This window comes from Helianthus annuus, chromosome 11 (assembly GCF_002127325.2).
Source record: "Helianthus annuus cultivar XRQ/B chromosome 11, HanXRQr2.0-SUNRISE, whole genome shotgun sequence".
Taxonomy (NCBI): domain Eukaryota; kingdom Viridiplantae; phylum Streptophyta; class Magnoliopsida; order Asterales; family Asteraceae; genus Helianthus; species Helianthus annuus.
In genome coordinates this window covers 114,933,112-114,950,909 of record NC_035443.2, presented here as the reverse complement: position 1 = coordinate 114,950,909, position 17,798 = coordinate 114,933,112, and the positions used below count along the sequence as shown (strand labels likewise).

Here is a 17,798-nt window from a genome sequence, read left to right as displayed (position 1 = left end):
CATATGCTAAAACACCTGAAAATCAAAATAAATCAGTATGAGATATATATAAAAGATATATATATATATATATATATATATATATATATATATATATATAGAGGGGTTAACATACAAAACGCCTTATCGTACTTCACGTACGCGACAGGCATAACCATTAGATCAGGGCTTAATAACGCATGAATCAGTTGGTTGTGTGATAATCACGCATCGGAGCCCTATAATCACGCATGGGATACAAGTCACGCACGTTAAAGTTGATAAAAAAAATCACGCAAGTTATATATGTTGTCGCGTACGTTAATGTACATACGTGGATGTTTGATTAACAATGTCTCAAGCTGCCTGTAATTTTCTGTGTAAGATTCCAACGTTGTAGAATTTTCTAGTGACTTCCATAACAAAAGAAATTCTTCCCAGCCATCATTACCGAGTTGTTACAATTTTCCGGCGACTTCACCAGGGAAACCAGCCGTCATCCGCCGGTTGTTCATCATCCATATCAAAGACGGTTCCAGCGAAAAGACAAGAAAGAATTCCGGTAAAAAACTTGTTTTTTTACAGATCTGGTTGAAAAAAAATTTGTTTTTTTAAAGATCTAGTTGTAAAAAAATTGTTCAATTGAGTTTTTTTTTTTTTTTTTTTTTTTTTTTTTTTTTTTTGTACCAGATTAGTGAAAAATTGAGGTGTCCTCATGATAAAATCATCTTCTTCCATTGACCGGAGGTGTGCGGTGGGTGGTGGTGGCCGGAGGTGTGCGGTGGGGTGGTGGTGGCCGGAGGTGTGCGGTGGTTGGTTTAGATTACATAGTTTAGTTTATATAGAAATATGTATATGTTGGTCCATTGAAGAAGATGATACTGTTGGTCCATTAAATTTGCTTTATGGAAAATTGAATAATAATGAAAAGTTACTGAAATATAGTTGACTTCTGCGTAAAACTAAAAAAGATTTGACTTGCGGGTGTATTTAACAACTCCCATTCAAATAATACCTTAAAGATTCCTAGGGTGATGTTTCTTTGGAAATACAATTTACTTACATGGTGTTGGCTAGTAATTGGTGAAAATATTGTATTGATGTGTGAGTATATAGGTATGAAAATTCTTAATAAAGAAAATATGGGACCACCTTTCCGCAACAAAAATATGTAGATTTTATATTAACTAGGGTGTTACACCATTCCGTTAATTGGATGGATATAGCCTATGGTTTGAAACAAATGACGCAAACGGATGGTTGCATATGTAAATTAAAAAAGCCGATGAACAAGATAACACTGACTAGATTTTATGAACTAGTGTATCGACTTGAAGGTTTTTTTTTTTTTTTTCCTGAACGGCAAATTTGGATCACCACCCGTAGACATAATGTCGGAGGAAACCCAATAAATATGGGAAAAACCCCCTTTGTGGGAATCAAACGCAGGACCTATTGGTCCTAAAGCCTTATCCCACTCTCAAGATGCCACTACTACTAGGCTATAAAACCAGTGTATCAACTTGAAGGTTTACAATCATCCACAGCGCGCTATAAAAAATCAAATTCTGAGCTGTCAATGTCCTGGTAAACATATCTATCGTATTATTTGAAACAATGATATTCTTCAATGACAACTTACAATCATTTACAATCTTGATAGTTAAACCTCATATAAAAGGCAAGTGATTAGAGTTACAATTAACCAAATAACATTTTTTGATGACTATTTGCATAGTCAAAATCTGGAAAAATACTTCTATGTATAAATCCATGGTTTATATAACCTCTACAAGCACATGCACATTTTCTGGCAATGACGTATCACAATGTGCCTCTTTCTTCCGCATCAGGTTCCACAACTGGCGGTATACAGTCCACCTTGTAGCGGAGGGCCTGTTACATTCGGTTAGTGTTGAATAAAGGACCGATAAACCTCATGTTTAATGCTCAAAGCATATATCAATGATATTCTTATTTATAACTGTTAAATCATTAGTCATTTGAGCAATGGAACCATTAAAATCGTTAAATAGTTGCGCCAACCTTTTTGAAGAATGTCGAAAATGAATTATCCCAAATGAGTTTGTAGTTGCCAGCCGAGATTGTGCAGAAGTTACCCTGCAAATTAACTCAACATGTGAGTCTCTGAGATATTTCTCTGTGTAAAAATATAAACTGAAACCTACAACAAAGAAATTACTTACTTGGTCAGAATCATACCTCCGGTAAGGCAAGATCAGCTGTATAAACATGTAATAGATCAAAAACCAAATAAAAAACAGAATAAAAAACGTTTATTTTCCACGACCGAAAAGAAAATGAAAAAGTTAAAACAAAACGGGTAAAACTTTTTACACTTTCATAACTAAACTTACTGTTTTACGCCCAGATGAATTTGTGTACTCAATGCTGAATCCAATGTCCTGGAAAACAAAATGATATATATGAAAAGTTGAAATATGTTCTTATGTTGATCTATAGAACATTATGCGTTATTTGAGCCCCTTTTCAGTCTTATTGAACGGTAACTTTTTACATAAGTAGTACATAACAAGATCTGAATAGTATCATGGCTCTTATGAGTGGTAAAGCCGACGGGTCGGGTTATGTAACGGGTCAAAACGGGTAAGTTTAGAGTGGGTTCACCCAGTATGAGCCGTGAGAAAAAAATACATACGACCCATTTTGACCCAAAAGATTATATTACAGGCCAAACTAATCCAGATGTATACCATGCTAATTTTCCCTTGTGCTATGGAAAAATCCCAAGCAACGTATGAGTTTACCGAGTCAACCTCCAGTGAGACCTAGGCAAGAAATGCATAGCATAAGGTTATGATACATGAAATTCTATAAACAATATTATGGCAAGATTTTAGAAAAGAAACATAGCAAAATTTACGAAGTTTAAGATATGATGCATACAGCTAGGGGTGCTAAACAGGACGGGTTGACACGTCACGAGTATTCATGGGTGACACAAACACTACCCGTTAATAAGAAAAACAAATATTTCTTTGCATATTGATGCTTCAAAATTACAAATTTATAAGCAAAGATATAAATGTGTATGAAACAATTACATTTACACTCTATTAAAAAAATGATGCTCATAATTTTTAACTTTTAAATTTGGTTTAAAATATGCATTCAGATTAAGCTATGACTTAGGAAAATATAAAAATAAACAAGGTAAACAGGTCAACCCATGAACCCACTAGGATGACCAGAACTTGACCCAAAATTGACCTGAACCCGTCTAGACTAACACCAAACCCGATAATTTCATGTTAGGTTCATGTCACATCAGTTCTTTTCATTTACAGAAATACCTCATAAGTTGTCCCAGCTGGGACACTTGCTTCTTTATAATCATCATTTTTACTGCAGAAAATTATAATATCTGGTAATGAATACAAAACCGAGCATCATTCTAACAAATCACGGTAATGTTGTGTACTTACTTTGCTTCTATTGCACCGGCTTCTTCTACTGTCACAAAGAAAGGAGAATTTGCAAACACTTCCCTATCAAACATACAAATAATAGTTTCATCATCTACCAATATACTAAATGTCATTCGCTTAACACAAATTTCGTATAATATGAATAAAATTACATTTCCAAAAATATAACCACTAGTTGTGGAAATCGGAATCAGTACCCGGTGAAATTGAGGAATCTTGCCAATTCAGATATATAGACATTAACTGCTTCTTCTAAGATAGATAACTGATGCTTCTGTCTGCTTAGTTCACAAAATAAAACTTACGTTTGATATTAATATTTCGGTTGTATAAGAATAGTCATCATGCTTGCTTACAGTTTAATATCTTGAAAGCGCCACCATGACAAAGAGAGAAAAAGGTGAATATTAAGCACCAACTTTGTGAGAGCATACATAGGTAGTCCATAGCGATGCCTTTGTTCCTCCATCGGTCTAAACATATAACATAGTTCAGCTTCAAAATAAGAAAATAAACTTGTCCAAATTGGATTTGTATAGTCATCTTTTAGAGAAGAAAATACCCTTGATCGTCATTTATTTGGCGAACAAAATCCAGTAGAACCTGCGGGACACCTACTAAGTATTTCACAACTGTCTTATACACACCTCCAGCAGAACCAAGCTGAGCTAACTGCCGTCTCCTGGATACATACATATATTAGACAAAACAAACACACCTTTATATATATATATAATTGATAGGATCAGATTCATATTTGGAAAAAAAGCAAGTGGGATAGAACTTTTGATCTGTCTGGAGTTACGGGGCCATCAAATATAGACGAAAACAGAAAAACGGGCTGGACGTTGGATTTTTTGAAACCAAGTGTCTTACCGTTCCATTTGCTGTTGCCATAGCAGAGCATAACGATCGCGTATGCTTCCACCAGCACTTACTAAAGCATCCACTTGCGCTTTTTTATTCTTCTCTGACCGCTCTCTTTGCTTTCTAATCAATGTACCTCTGAAGTCTTGGGGCATATAGGTCATGACTGCATATGTAACCATGATAATCATTAGTTAAAAAAATATATCAAGATTTGTTAAGAATGAATGCTTCCTATCTCTTTTTAAACAATGAGCGTAAAAAAACCTGTGTTAAACACGTTTTCTGCATTCTTGGACTGGAATGACTCAACAATCTCCAATATGCGTCCACATTTTTCTCTTAGCTGTTTAAGAAGCCGAGCAAGTTCGATATCTTCAGTTGTAGACTGTTGTTGAAGCTGCTCACAATAAAAGAAAATGAGAATGAATACTAACATTCATTAACATATTGACCCAGCCTAGATTAATGATATAACTTAGGTGCAAATTTAATCTTTGTACTATAATTTAAATGACTTTGCTTTTTACAAGTTTTGGCCAGTGAGAGGTTTCTAGCAAGAAAATAATTTCTTCAATATGCTCTCGGTTTTTCCACATATTCTCGTCGATTTTATGTGGTGGCTGCGAATCAACTTCTTGTACCAAATATCTTTCTCCTGAAACATATAAAATGTCAAATTGATCATAATACATCTGCAGGTACATTTTGCAATGTTTTTAGAACTAGAGTGGAAAGCGAACGGGTCGCCTCACCAGTCCGCTGGTCAAACCAGTTTTAAAATCCGGATGATGTCATAAATAATAAAAATATATATGTGTAGTTTAAAAACAAATTATGAAAACACTTTATGTTTTGATGTGATTTTTTGATTTTAATAAGTAAAGACTTAAATAAATAAATATGGAGCCTGAAGTAATTAGAAAACAAATTTTTATGAAAAAAAAAAAACGGTCACCTGGTTTGGTAATGAGTCGGTTAAAATAGGAACGACTCAAAGAGGCATGACTGGACCGGTTAGGCACCCGATTCCTGGTTTAGCGGGCCAGTCTGGTCATGAAAACACAAACTTGACTTTTAGCGAACAGTTTATTGGGTTGGGTTGTTGGAGTCCAATTGGGACGGAGGCCCAAAGAAAAAGAATATTTTACTTAAGAAAAAATGATATATTTCTGAATGATTAAACCAACACATCAAACCTTGTAAGAAAAAATCTAAATTTGGAAAACAGGACTAGTAACAAATAAAATCAAATAACTAGGTTGTAAACGAATTGAACGTTCTGCGAACAGTTCATGAACCGTTCGGCGTGAAGTTCATTTATGTACGTTTGATTAGTTTAACGAACGAACACGAACCAAAAATTTCGTTTGGTTAGCTTAGTGAATGAACACGAACACATGTCTCGTTCGTTCGACTGCGTTCGTGAACATTCGTTCATGTTTGTTCATTTACATTTGTTCGTGTTCATTTGATTATATTAAAAACAATAATAATAAACCTTTTATCTAAACATATTGAAAACTTAAAACCCTATTTTTTTTAAGTTAGCTAAAATTTGGACATTTTAAGACATTTATGGGGATAATTATGTCTAAGTTAGTTGAAATTCAAAACAAGAGTTATAGACTCCTAAGAGTCAGACACATTGCCTATGGGCCCCGATGACTCCGAACCGAGCGGAAGTTATTCCCCTTTGCGCCATTTTCTAGCTCACTAACTTCTAGTTGGTCCAAATACCGTACTCCTACCAGTTTTGATGATTTCTGAACACATTGTCCCCGGTTGTCACTAACTTCTAGTTGGTACAAATACCGTACTCCTACCAGTTTTGATGATATCTGAACACATTGTCCCCGGTTGTCACTAACTTCTAGTTGGTCCAAATACCGTACTCCTACCAGTTTTGATGATTTCTGAACACATTGTCCCCGGTTGAGTTGAGTTTAGTGGGGTTGTCACTGTTGACAGGTATAGAGAATAGACTGTGTAATGGGTTTGAATTGTATTGAACAAAACTTTAGGGTTACAAAGAAGGGTGTTTATATAGAACACCAAGTTACACATTTAGCCCCTACACTACGACACATCATTTACTTTCCGACACTCCCCCTCAAGTTGAGTAATGGGATCACCAATACTTAACTTGCTCAAGCAGCTACTAAACACGTTCCCGTTAACAGCTTTGGTAAGAATATATCTACGAGTTGATCTTTTAACGATACATATGGGAGCTCTATGATACCTTCCTCCAATTTCTCCTTGATGAAGTGTCGGTCTACCTCCACATGTGTGTTCGATCATGTTGGACTGGATTTTCTAAGATCTGTATAGCAGCTTTATTGTCGCACATGATTTTGGTTGCTGTAGTAGGAAGGAAGCTAATTTCAGTCAAGAGCTTGCGAATCCACAGAATCTCTGCTAGGCCACATGCTACCCCTCGGAATTCGGCTTCCGCACTAGATAGGGCGACTACCTTTTGTGTTTTACTTCTCCAGGTAACTAGATTTCCTCCGACCATGGTGAAGTATCCTGAGGTTGACCTTCTCATTCCTTTATCCCCTACCCAGTCGGCGTTTGTATAAGCTTGGATTTCTAAGTGCCCATTTGATTTGAATAGTATACCGTGACCTGTTGTTCCCTGAGATACCTGATGATTCTTAATACTGCTTCCATGTGACTCGCTTGGGGCTGGTGAATAAACTGACTCACCACTCCTACTCATGGTTGCAGAAATCGGTCTAGGCGGCCGATTAATCGGCGCCTAGGCGCTAGGCGGTCACTTACTGTCTAATTTTGAGCTAGGCGGTCAATTAATCGGTCATGGTAAAAAATCGGTCAAAATCGGTCCTAGGCGGTGAAAATCAGTCCTAGGCGGTCAAAAATCGGATTAATCGGACAATATTAGTCGGTCAAAATCGGTCCTAGGCGGTCAAAATTGGTCAAAATCGGTCAAAATTGGTCAAAATCGAACCATACTATCTGAAACTTGAAGTATTTATGTGAATTTTGAAGTATTATTTTTATATTATTGGGTATATATATATAATTTTGAAAAAATAGATACAAAATCCCATTCCGATTAATCCCGATTAATCCCTAGGCTGTGTACCTCACCGCCCGACTAGCGCCTAGCGCCTTCTACAACATTGCTCCTACTGCATAAGCTATATCTGGACGAGTGTGGGAGAGGTATATCAGTTTTCCCACCATTCATTGATATCTCTCCTTATCTGCTAGTTCTGCTCCATCTTCTATGTGTAGGCCGTGATTTACCACCTTTGGGGTGTCCGCCGGTTTGCACTCAATCATGCCCGTTTCGGTTAGCAGATCAAGGATATATTTCTTCTGACAGATAAAAATCCCTTGTTTAGATCTCAGAACTTCAATTCTAAGAAAATACTTCAATCTTCCCAGGTCTTTTATCTCGAACTCCGAAAAAAGTTTATCACTCAACATTGACATTTCCTCTTCATCGTTTCCCGTAAGTATCATGTCATCAATGTAGATAATTAAGCAGGTCACAAGATTGCCCCTACGTTTCAAAAATAGGGTATGGTCAGAGTTGCTTTGTTTGAAGCCATATTTCTTCATAGCAAGGGTAAACCTTCCAAACCAAGCTCTAGGAGACTGCTTAAGCCCATACAGAGATTTCTTTAACCGACGTATCTCTCTAGCCTTGAAATTCTCATTGAATCCCGGTGGAGCATCCATATAGACCTCCTCCTTTAGTTCTCCGTGAAAGAATGCATTCTTTACATCAAATTGATGAAGAGGCCAACCTTTGTTGGCGGCTATTGAAAAAAAGAACTCTGATTATATCGATTTTGGCTACCGGGGAGAAGGTTTCAGAGTAGTCAATTTAATAAGTCTGAGTATAACCTTTGCAACCAGCCGTGCTTTGTATCTTTCAATCGTGCAATCAGGCCTGTGTTTGACTGGGAACACCCACCGACATCCCACTGGTTTCTTTCCTGGTGGAAGAGTGCATTTCTCCCACGTGTTATTCTTCTTGAGTGCTTCCATTTAAGTTTCCATGGCCTTTTTCCACTATCCAGATTTCAAGGCTTCCTGTGTTGTAGATGGCATTTCTTCAGAGCACAAGGCAGCGGCAAATGCTTTAGCTTCCTTAGACAAATTTCCAGAAGCAATGTTTGCCACAGGATACCTAGACCTTGGAGCCACCTTTTCTGGAGCGTATCTCTTAGGAGGAACTCCTATATTTTCTCTTGGAGGAAGAAAGTATCTTCCTGTTGTCTCTGCTGCACCTGGTTCAACATGTTCAACACCTGGTTCCACCTCTTCAACAACTGGCTCAACCTGTTCAACATCTGGTTCAACATGTTCTATAGGTTCTGTTGTTGTCGGTTCTGTGTGTTCCCCTGTTGTCTCATAGTTGTAAGATGTGGTACATTCAGAGTTCTCAGTATTTCTCACCTTTGGTATCACGTTGGATGGACTTTCTTCAGTAGTATTGTGCTCCGCAGATTGTGTGGTTGTGTTTGAAGGTGACTGACTTGAAGTACTGTGATGTTTTTCTGGTTCAACTTCTTCAGATGATGGAAGTTGAGTTAACCAACTTAGAGTGTCTATACGTTCATTCTCCCCCCTGACCACTGAGTTGTGTGTTATAATAGTATTTTGTTTCAAGAAAGTCAACATTCATTGTGGTGAACATTTGATGAGTTTTTGGATTATAACATCGGTAACCTATTTGATCGATCCCAAAGCCAACAAATACACATTTTTTTGGTATGTGGACACATGCTGTACACCCGAAGATTCGAGGTTCAAGTGTAAGAGGATGGGGAATACTCGCAGACTTAGATAGTGCCAGTATTCCCCATCCTCTTACACTTGAACCTCGAATCTTCGGGTGTACAGCATGTGTCCACATACCAAAAACCAACAGAAACAAGCTTGGCCCATGTGCTGAGAAATGTGTATTTGTTGGCTTTGGGATCGATCAAATAGGTTACCAATGTTATAATCCAAAAACTCATCAAATGTTCACCACAATGAATGTTGACTTTCTTGAAACAAAATACTTTTATAACACCCAACTCAGTGGTCAGGGGGAGAATGAACGTATAGACACTCTAAGTTGGTTAACTCAACTTCGATCTTCTGAAGAAGTTAAACCAGAAAAACATCACAGTACTTCGAGTCAGTCACCTTCAAACACAACCACACAATCTGCGGAGCACAATACTACTGAAGAAAGTCCATCCAACGTGATACCAAAGGTGAGAAATACTGAGAACTCTGAATGTACCACATCTTACAACTATGAGACAACAGGGGAACACACAAAACCGACAACAACAGAACCTACAGAACATGTTGAACCAGATGTTGAACAGGTTGAGCCAGTTGTTGAAGAGGTGGAACCAGGTTTTGAACATGTTGAACCAGGTGCAGCAGAGACAACAGGAAGATACTGTCTCCCTCCAAGAGAAAATATAGGAGTTCCTCTTAAGAGATACGCTCCCGAAAAGGTGGCTCCAAGGTCTAGGTATCCTGTGGCAAACATTGCTTCTGGAAATTTGTCTAAGGAAGCTAAAGCATTTGCCGCTGCCATGTGCTCTGAAGAAATGCCATCTACAACACAGGAAGCCTTGAAATCTGAAGAGGGGAAAAAGGCCATGGAAACCGAAATGGAAGCACTCAAGAAGAATAACACGTGGGAGAAATGCACTCTTCCACCAGGAAAGAAACCAGTGGGATGTCGGTGGGTGTTCCCAGTCAAACACGGAGATACACGGAGGTTGCAACCACCTCCGGCCAGTAAGATTTAGGTACATGAGATTCAATTAAAAGCGCTCGAATCATTTCAAGAATAATACGGTTTTTCCGTTTGGAAACACCGTTTTGTTCAAGGGTATGACAACAAGAGGTTTGATGAACTAATCTTTTAGTTTTAAAGAATTGTTTCATGGATGTATTGACAAATCCTCCCCCCCCCCATTGTCGGATCGAAGAATCTGGATTTCCCTTTTGAACTGGGTGTGAATCATAGCATAGATCGTGGTAAATTTCTCATAAACTTCGGTTTTGTTTTTTTAAAAAATATACCCAGGTCATGCGAGTGCAATCATCCATGAATAGTAGAAAATATCGAAAACCCTGCTCCCCCACAGGAGCAGGACCCCACACATCCGGATGGATTAGTGAAAAAGGTAAATCAACTTTGGTATTACTAGGTTTAAATGGTTTTCGATGGATTTTGGCTCGAAAACAGGTTTCACACTCTATTTTACCATTTGAAGGAAAGAGTTTTGGAAACAGAAGATGCGAGTAACCGGTGGATGGGTGTCCCAAACGCCTATACCATAGCCAGGCTTCCCGGTTTTCCGTTCCATGTGCCAACATCACAGTCCCCTGTTGAGCCACTTCATCCACGTAGTACAATCCTTGGCGCTCAGTACCACGTCTAATAATCACACCCGTCCTGATATCCTGTAGGAGGCAAAATCTAGGGTGCATTAATACCGTATAATTCAATTCTTTGGTAATATGACTAATTGAGAGCAGTTTGTGTGATAATGACGGAACATAAAGGCAATTTGGTAATTTCATAGTTGGTGTAATTTCAATTGTTCCTCCTCCTCTCACTTGCATAGTTCCGTTGTTTGCGATATGGATTTGAGTTTTTTGAGGGTTGGTCATTGATCGTATGTCCAACGGTTCAAACGTTATGGTGTTGGTGGCACCAGAATCAAATATCCAAGAACTGTTTTTTTCATAATTGATTGCCATATCCACTTTTCTGACAGGGAATATGACAGATATGTGTTTTTTATCAATCAATTCAATTTTTTTTAGTAATGTGTTATCGTTACGGATAAAACATCTGACCAGCATATTTAATAAATATGCTGGACACTTGAACTCGCGTTCAAGATTTAAGTTGCCGGAGATATAACAAATACGCCGGGAATGTTAAATATGCCGATAACCCACAACAAAGGAGACTTGGAATAACAACGCTAGGTAGCGAAGTTATCTTACCGGCGTATTTATCAAATACGCCGGGCAACTTGAACTCGCATTCAAGATTTGAGGTGTTCCGCTCGCTTAAGACTTCAGTAAATCTGCTAGCTTAAAAAAACGGCGGCTAGGGTTTCCTGGGTAGACGGCTAGGGTTCGTGGGTGTCAGATCTAAAGAGAGAATTGTAGATCCGATTAGTATGAAGGTTCTATAATTGTTTTTGATTTGTTGTTGTTAAAGAATAAAACAAAGTTGTAGGATTGTGTGATTGGCCGATAATTTTTTAGGATTATTTTATTGTGTGGTGAAAAGAAAAAGGTAGTGGAGATTGGATTTTTAGGGGGGAGGGGGGGGGTTGAACATGTTGGACAAAATTCTTAGGATTCAAAGAACAAGGGAGTGGAATTTTTGGAGTTTGATTTTGGTTTTTTGATTTTTTGATTTTGGGTTTTGTTGAGATAGATTGTATATGATAAATAAGTGTTTACGGATTAGAAACTCTGCTCTAATACCTTGTTGACAGGTATAGAGAATAGACTGTGTAATGGGTTTGAATTGTATTGAACAAAACTTTAGGGTTAGAAAGAAGGGTGTTTATATAGAACACCAAGTTACACATTTAGCCCTTACACTACGACACATCATTTACTTTCCAACGGTGTGAGTGTGACATAACAATCACAAGGATCCTATATTTACCCTTATTTTCACCCCAATTCGGCAAACATTTACACTCAAGTCAAATTAAGTCCCAACGACACTGCCTTAGTGCAAAGGAGATGATAATTTATTGTGGAAGTAAATTTTACCGCCAATTTCAAAAAAAGTAAAAAAAAAATTCATGTAGCTTCAAATATTGGATTTTGAGAGGCCGCATCCTGATTTACCAAAAACAAGTCAATTTCAAAAAATTAAAAAGTCAATTTCCCCTGTTCATAAAAAATCTAAAAGTTCATGCAATTCACTACTAAAATCAATAACAACCTAAGTTAAAAAAAAAATAAAAAAAATAAAAAAAATAAAACCTTGAGGGAGCGGAACAGTAGCATCCTGCTGCAGACCGGCAGACAAGCTGCGGAGTTGTTGAGAAAGGCGAGATACATCGTCCGAAATGGGGGAAAACGGGTGTTTATCGTAGTATGAGGAAAGGAAAGCTCTGGTTATCGGAACTAGACTGGATTTTTTGGAACTCATTTTGATGGATCAGATGAGCATTCTATGTGATTATAATCTTGGAATTAATAAAGAAGAAACAGAAGAGGTGGAATTGTGGGTTGATGATGAGTCGTCAGTCAATCAGCATAAAGTCATTGAAGGAAAAGAATATGCTGATTTTGGAAGAAGAAGATTCTGATTGCTCCTTGGTGCAACTTACCGTTGATGTTCATTTATGCTTCAGTTTGAAGTTAGTTAACTAACATTTATTTATTTATTTATTTTTGTTAGTTGTTATAATATAATTTCCTTCTTTTTTTGTGTAAATAGAAATTAAAGTGTTATAAGTGAATTACGTTTGTCTCACATGTTTTGTGTGCTTAATTGTATGTTTTACAAATCTAAATGGAAGTCTCTTAGTTGTTTTATATGCTTAAATAACATTACGTAGGTAGGTAGCGTTCTTTTAAGATCCAACTATATATTAGGAAGTGAAAGAATAACATAATGCAATGGAGATAATTAAAGTACTATGAGGGAGAGAGAAAATATAACGATTATGTAAGTATGTAAGTATCTTATGTATAATATCAATATGTAAAGCATTGTATTATAATGTTCTTACGATCCTCTTAACATATTTCTTGATTCTGGTTTTGAAAATTCCCCTATGTGCTAATTCCTTTCCATGACAAATCAAATTGGATTAATTTTGCAAACTTCCAATTAAATTAGCACCAAACTTCAAAAACTCTCTTGTAAAACTTCCTTGTATCATTCTCAATAGCAATCCACGTCATTCTTAACATACATTCTTACATTCCTAGCTTCCATAGTAAGCCTAAAAGGTTGAACTTAGAATACATTTAAGTGTCATACATAAAATTGTGCCTAAATTTATTCTACAGCATCAGGAATAAAGTTAGGCTATGCGGTATGGTGATCATCCTTGGAGGATGATCCGCCACCTATGCGCCACGTATAGTTCCTTTGAGGATGGTCTAACACACTAAAACAATGGAAATGGGAGGATGATCCTACCCCACAAGTTTACTTTCTTTTTTATTTTTTAAATCATCTACTTTTTTTAACATTTATCAAATAAGATAGAAAAATAGATTCATTAATATTAAAAAACATTACATAAACTTAAAAAAAAAAAATTTCCTAACTTTGATACTTCTTCACAGGGGCGCAGCTTAGTGTATCTCCGATGCGTAGTGTTATGAATACTACTTTCGTATAGGTATATACGTTGCCGCAATGCTTGTTCATGATATCTTCTTACATCTTCTTTAAAGTAGAGCGTATTGGTTCGGGATAATTATCAACAGCGATCGTCAATATCTTCCACTCTTTCAGCCGAACCTTATCATCGGCCACGTGTACCTTTTCTCCCGCCACGCGTACCCTTTCTTCGACCGCCCGTTCCTTCGCCTTCGCCTTTTGGGCCATGACCTCCGTGCAAGTTTTAAATTGGGCCATAAACACCTCCATCTTCGAATCGCTTTTTTCGTACCCTTTTTTCTTTGAAGCCGCCTCCCTTTTTGATTTGTCCAGGCCCGGGGGACGTTCCTCTTCCCTTACGGCGTACTCTTCTTCGTCAAACTCGGCGTTGTCGTTTAAATTAATGTGACATCTTGCGTCTGAGCCGCAGGCACTAAAACTACCGGTCTCCGGGGTTTTTTGACGTTTTGCCATCTCAACCTCATTCGGAACCGGCGCCCACTTTGGGGCCTTTCGCATAACTTCCCAAGCCCGAACGTGTGGGAACGCGGTTTTATGGTTCATCTTGTATTTTTCCAATGTCGCTTTGAAGACATCCTCGTCGCTCATCTCACTACGACGCCCACTTGTATATATTTTATTATCTTCCTCCGAAAACCGGTTAATGACCCCACTCATCCTTCGCCACTTCGACGATACCGAGTCGAGATCTCGATATGGTCCTTGTTCCATTAGTTCAAGAAACTTTGCCAATACCGCTTTCCAAAACCCCTCACCGGTTTGATTGTTACCTATATTCAACAAAAATATATATTACAAAAAATTTAAAATTAAAATTAAAAAGTATATACTAAAAAAAAAAATTCAAGTTACCTTTACGTACCTTTAACGTTGTGTGTGGATGAGCCTATACAAGCCTTCGCTAAGGCTTCCTACTCGAGCGGCGTCCACTATTTCGGCTTCGGTTTTGAAGGTTGACTTTGGTCAACCGCAACTTGCTTTCCTTTTTTTCGTTTGGAGGTTTGCGGCTGGGTCTCGGGAACGACTTCAACGACATCTTCATCGGGAACTAGCGGTTGAGATGTTTGAATGGGTTGCGGTGGTTGAGAAGCTTGAACGGGTTGTATGTTAAACGGGTTACGCATCATCAAGTTTTGTAAGGCTTGAGTTTGTTGCGTACTCGAAAAAACGTTCGGAGAATTTTGGAAACCCGCAAAAGCATTCGGAGAATTTTGGAAACCCGCGGAAAATTGACCGAAAGGGTTTGGTTCCATTGTGGGATAGTAACCGGACATCGAAAAAACATTCGGGTTTGGATTTGGGTTGTTCGGGTTGAATGGATCCATTGTAGAAGAATGTTTTATAAAAAAGAAGAAGGTTTTAAAAAAAGTTGAGAGAGATGGGGTTGTAGTGGGTTAAAATTGGTGTAAAAGTGTTGAATTTATATAAAATTTGGTTGAAAATTGGGGTAAATTTGAAATATTACCGTTTATTTATTAATTATGGAAATTAATTTCTTTTTTAAATTTAATCAACGGTCAAATGTTCGAGAATGGGTAAAATTTTTCCTTTTGTGGACCGGAAGCAATGTCTCAAAAGAGACGGTGAGGACGAAGATGGGGGCGGGGCGGTGTTTGGACTGTCGCCATTCCAGAACCATCCGGGGACGTTCCCCATACCTCGCAGTCTTAGTCTTGGTCAATCTTCATATTTATATTTATTGAAAGACCCACAAAATGACTTTTTTAAACAAAATTAAAAATAATAAATTTAAATATGCATCAATTGCTATTACTCTATATAAGGCTTGTCGGCACGCCTCCTGCCACCTCAATAAAGTTAGTCTTGGTCAATCTCTTCTAGCCACGACTAATGTGGGATTTATCGAATGATTAAAATGGACCATTGTAACACCCTAGGTAAATCCTACATCGGCCGTGGCCAGGAAAATTATTGGTTCATAAGACATTCTCTGACCTCTTAAATTACCAACGCGCTTTGGGCTTAGTTGGCTATGGAGCACATGAAAACTCCACAGTTAAGCGTGCTCAGATGGGAGTATTACTAGGATGGGTGATCTCTTGGGAAGTCTCAATCGGGGCAACCAAAAACAAATCTGTGAGTTCCTAGATGGGCAACCCATCAGGAGCAAAGCGGACAATATTGGTGGTTAGATGGGTCGGATGTTACAAATGATATCAGAGCCACTTTTGTGCCGTTTGAGATGGTGGGGCAAACCTCATCGAGGACGATGAGTCCCTTAAAGGGGTGATTGTAACGATACCGATACCGACTACCAAAAGATTAACATGGACCAATGTAATACTCTAGGCAAATCACACATCGGCCGTGGCCAGAAGAGATTCTTGATTCATTTGACATTCTCTGCCCTCTTAAATCACCAACGCGTTTTGGGCTCAGTTGGTTATAGTGCACATAAAAACTCTACAGTTAATAATGCTAAAGTGGAAGTAGTACTAGGATGAATGATCTCTTAGGAAAGGAAACAATTACAAAAGTAGGGTGGAGTAACATACTCCAATTAAAAAAATATATTATAGAAGTAAATATTTAAGGGTCGTAATATTAACACATGACAAAAACTTATTTACACATGGTGTATACGGGCCGTATACTGTTATACGGCCCGTATGGAATTTAAAAAACTAACAAAGTCTGTGCCAGTAGACTTTGTCAGTTTTTTTAATTCCATACGGGCCGTATAACAGTATACGGCCTGTATACAGCATGTGTAAATAATTTGCCTGGTCGTATACAATGTATACAAACGTGTATACGGGCCGTATACTTTTATACGACCCGTATTCTTCGAAAATTAGATTTTTATCAAAGTATTTAAGGGATTTAAGGTGTCAATCACACGAGACATTTTACAGTCGTAAGGTGCTCTAACCTTTCTAAAAGGAAGGGTGAGGCATTTGATGAGAGTTGTAAGGAGTCTGAGTCTTCGGTTTCATCAGCATGTACCGAAGAAACCAAATTCGCAACAATGAGTCTGAGTCCATTGTTGTTCGTGAATGTTTCGAATCATCATTGAAGACGTGTCGGGTTCTTCTGCTAGTGGTCGGCCTTCCAATGCTCACACAGGGTGATAAACAACGCTGATATGAACACAAACTAACTGCTTTATCTTGAGTCTTCGGGAAAACTTTTCCTCAGGGGAGGGTGAGTAGTATGAGTCTGAGTCCATTGTGGTTCGTGAATGTTTCGAATCATCATAGAAGACTATCAGGATTTTGTTGGTTTGTTTCCAGGTAGGGTTTAGAATGTTTGAAGTATTCTTGGTTCAATACCAACTCTTCTGAAAGACAAGAATACAACGTTCATGTATCACAAGGAATGACCGATCTAAGGCAGAGAACCTGATTTAGATACACAAATTTCATCACCGATTTCTACAACACAAGCACATACACAATTTGTTGGAAGAACCCGACACATCTTCTGCTAGTTACTCTTTTCTTCGATTTCAACAAATCTTTCAAGGTCTTAAGTGATGGACAATTGGTTAAAAGATGTAGAAGAGTTTGTGTAGAGATCTTTACATACAAATTTGCATCATCCTTACGGTTACAAATGAAGTATTAAAAGATGTTAGTTTCTTGACAGTATGGTTTCTCGACAAATGAAGTACTATCTGACAAATGAAGTATTACAAGATGTTAGTTTCTTGACAGTATGGTTTCTCGACAAATGAAGTATTAAAAGATGTTAGTTTCTTGACAGTATGGTTTCTCGACAAATGAAGTATTATCTGTCCTTGCTGCCTCTTCGGTTGGTAAAAGACATAGGATGGTTTCTAATACAGGCTCTTTTAGAGAAGCGTTGGGATTCAAGGGTTTATGAGTCAAAGTTAACATTCAGATTCAGATTCAGAAAGCAGATGATTTTGTACTTGGTTTATTCTCTTTAATCTATTAGAACGATCCTTGTTTTGTCACGTACATGCGTTTAATTCCCAACATCCTTGTTTTGTCACGTACATTTCGTAAGAAACTTTTCGTGCACTGAACCTTCAGTTGTGTATGCAAATTCACCACCGGTTTCTACAACACAAGCACATACACCAGTTTCCAAGTAGGGTTTAC

At 37.8% G+C, this 17,798-nt stretch overlaps 1 protein-coding gene across 1 annotated transcript; it reads right to left on the bottom strand.

Annotated features, from left to right (window-relative positions):
• Positions 1-1,561: 1,561 nt before the first annotated feature.
• LOC110889703 lies at positions 1,562-12,710 on the bottom strand. The gene is made up of 14 exons (XM_022137263.2): positions 12,333-12,710; positions 4,847-4,974; positions 4,584-4,716; positions 4,326-4,482; positions 4,012-4,131; positions 3,806-3,922; positions 3,647-3,727; positions 3,447-3,509; positions 3,315-3,366; positions 2,715-2,789; positions 2,358-2,405; positions 2,187-2,222; positions 2,026-2,100; positions 1,562-1,875 (listed from the first exon to the last, which is right to left on the bottom strand). Exons 1-14 carry the CDS (start codon positions 12,499-12,501, stop codon positions 1,804-1,806), a joined length of 1,326 nt encoding a protein of 441 aa, XP_021992955.1. The 5' UTR covers positions 12,502-12,710; the 3' UTR covers positions 1,562-1,803.
• Between the last annotated feature and the right edge of the window lie 5,088 nt (positions 12,711-17,798).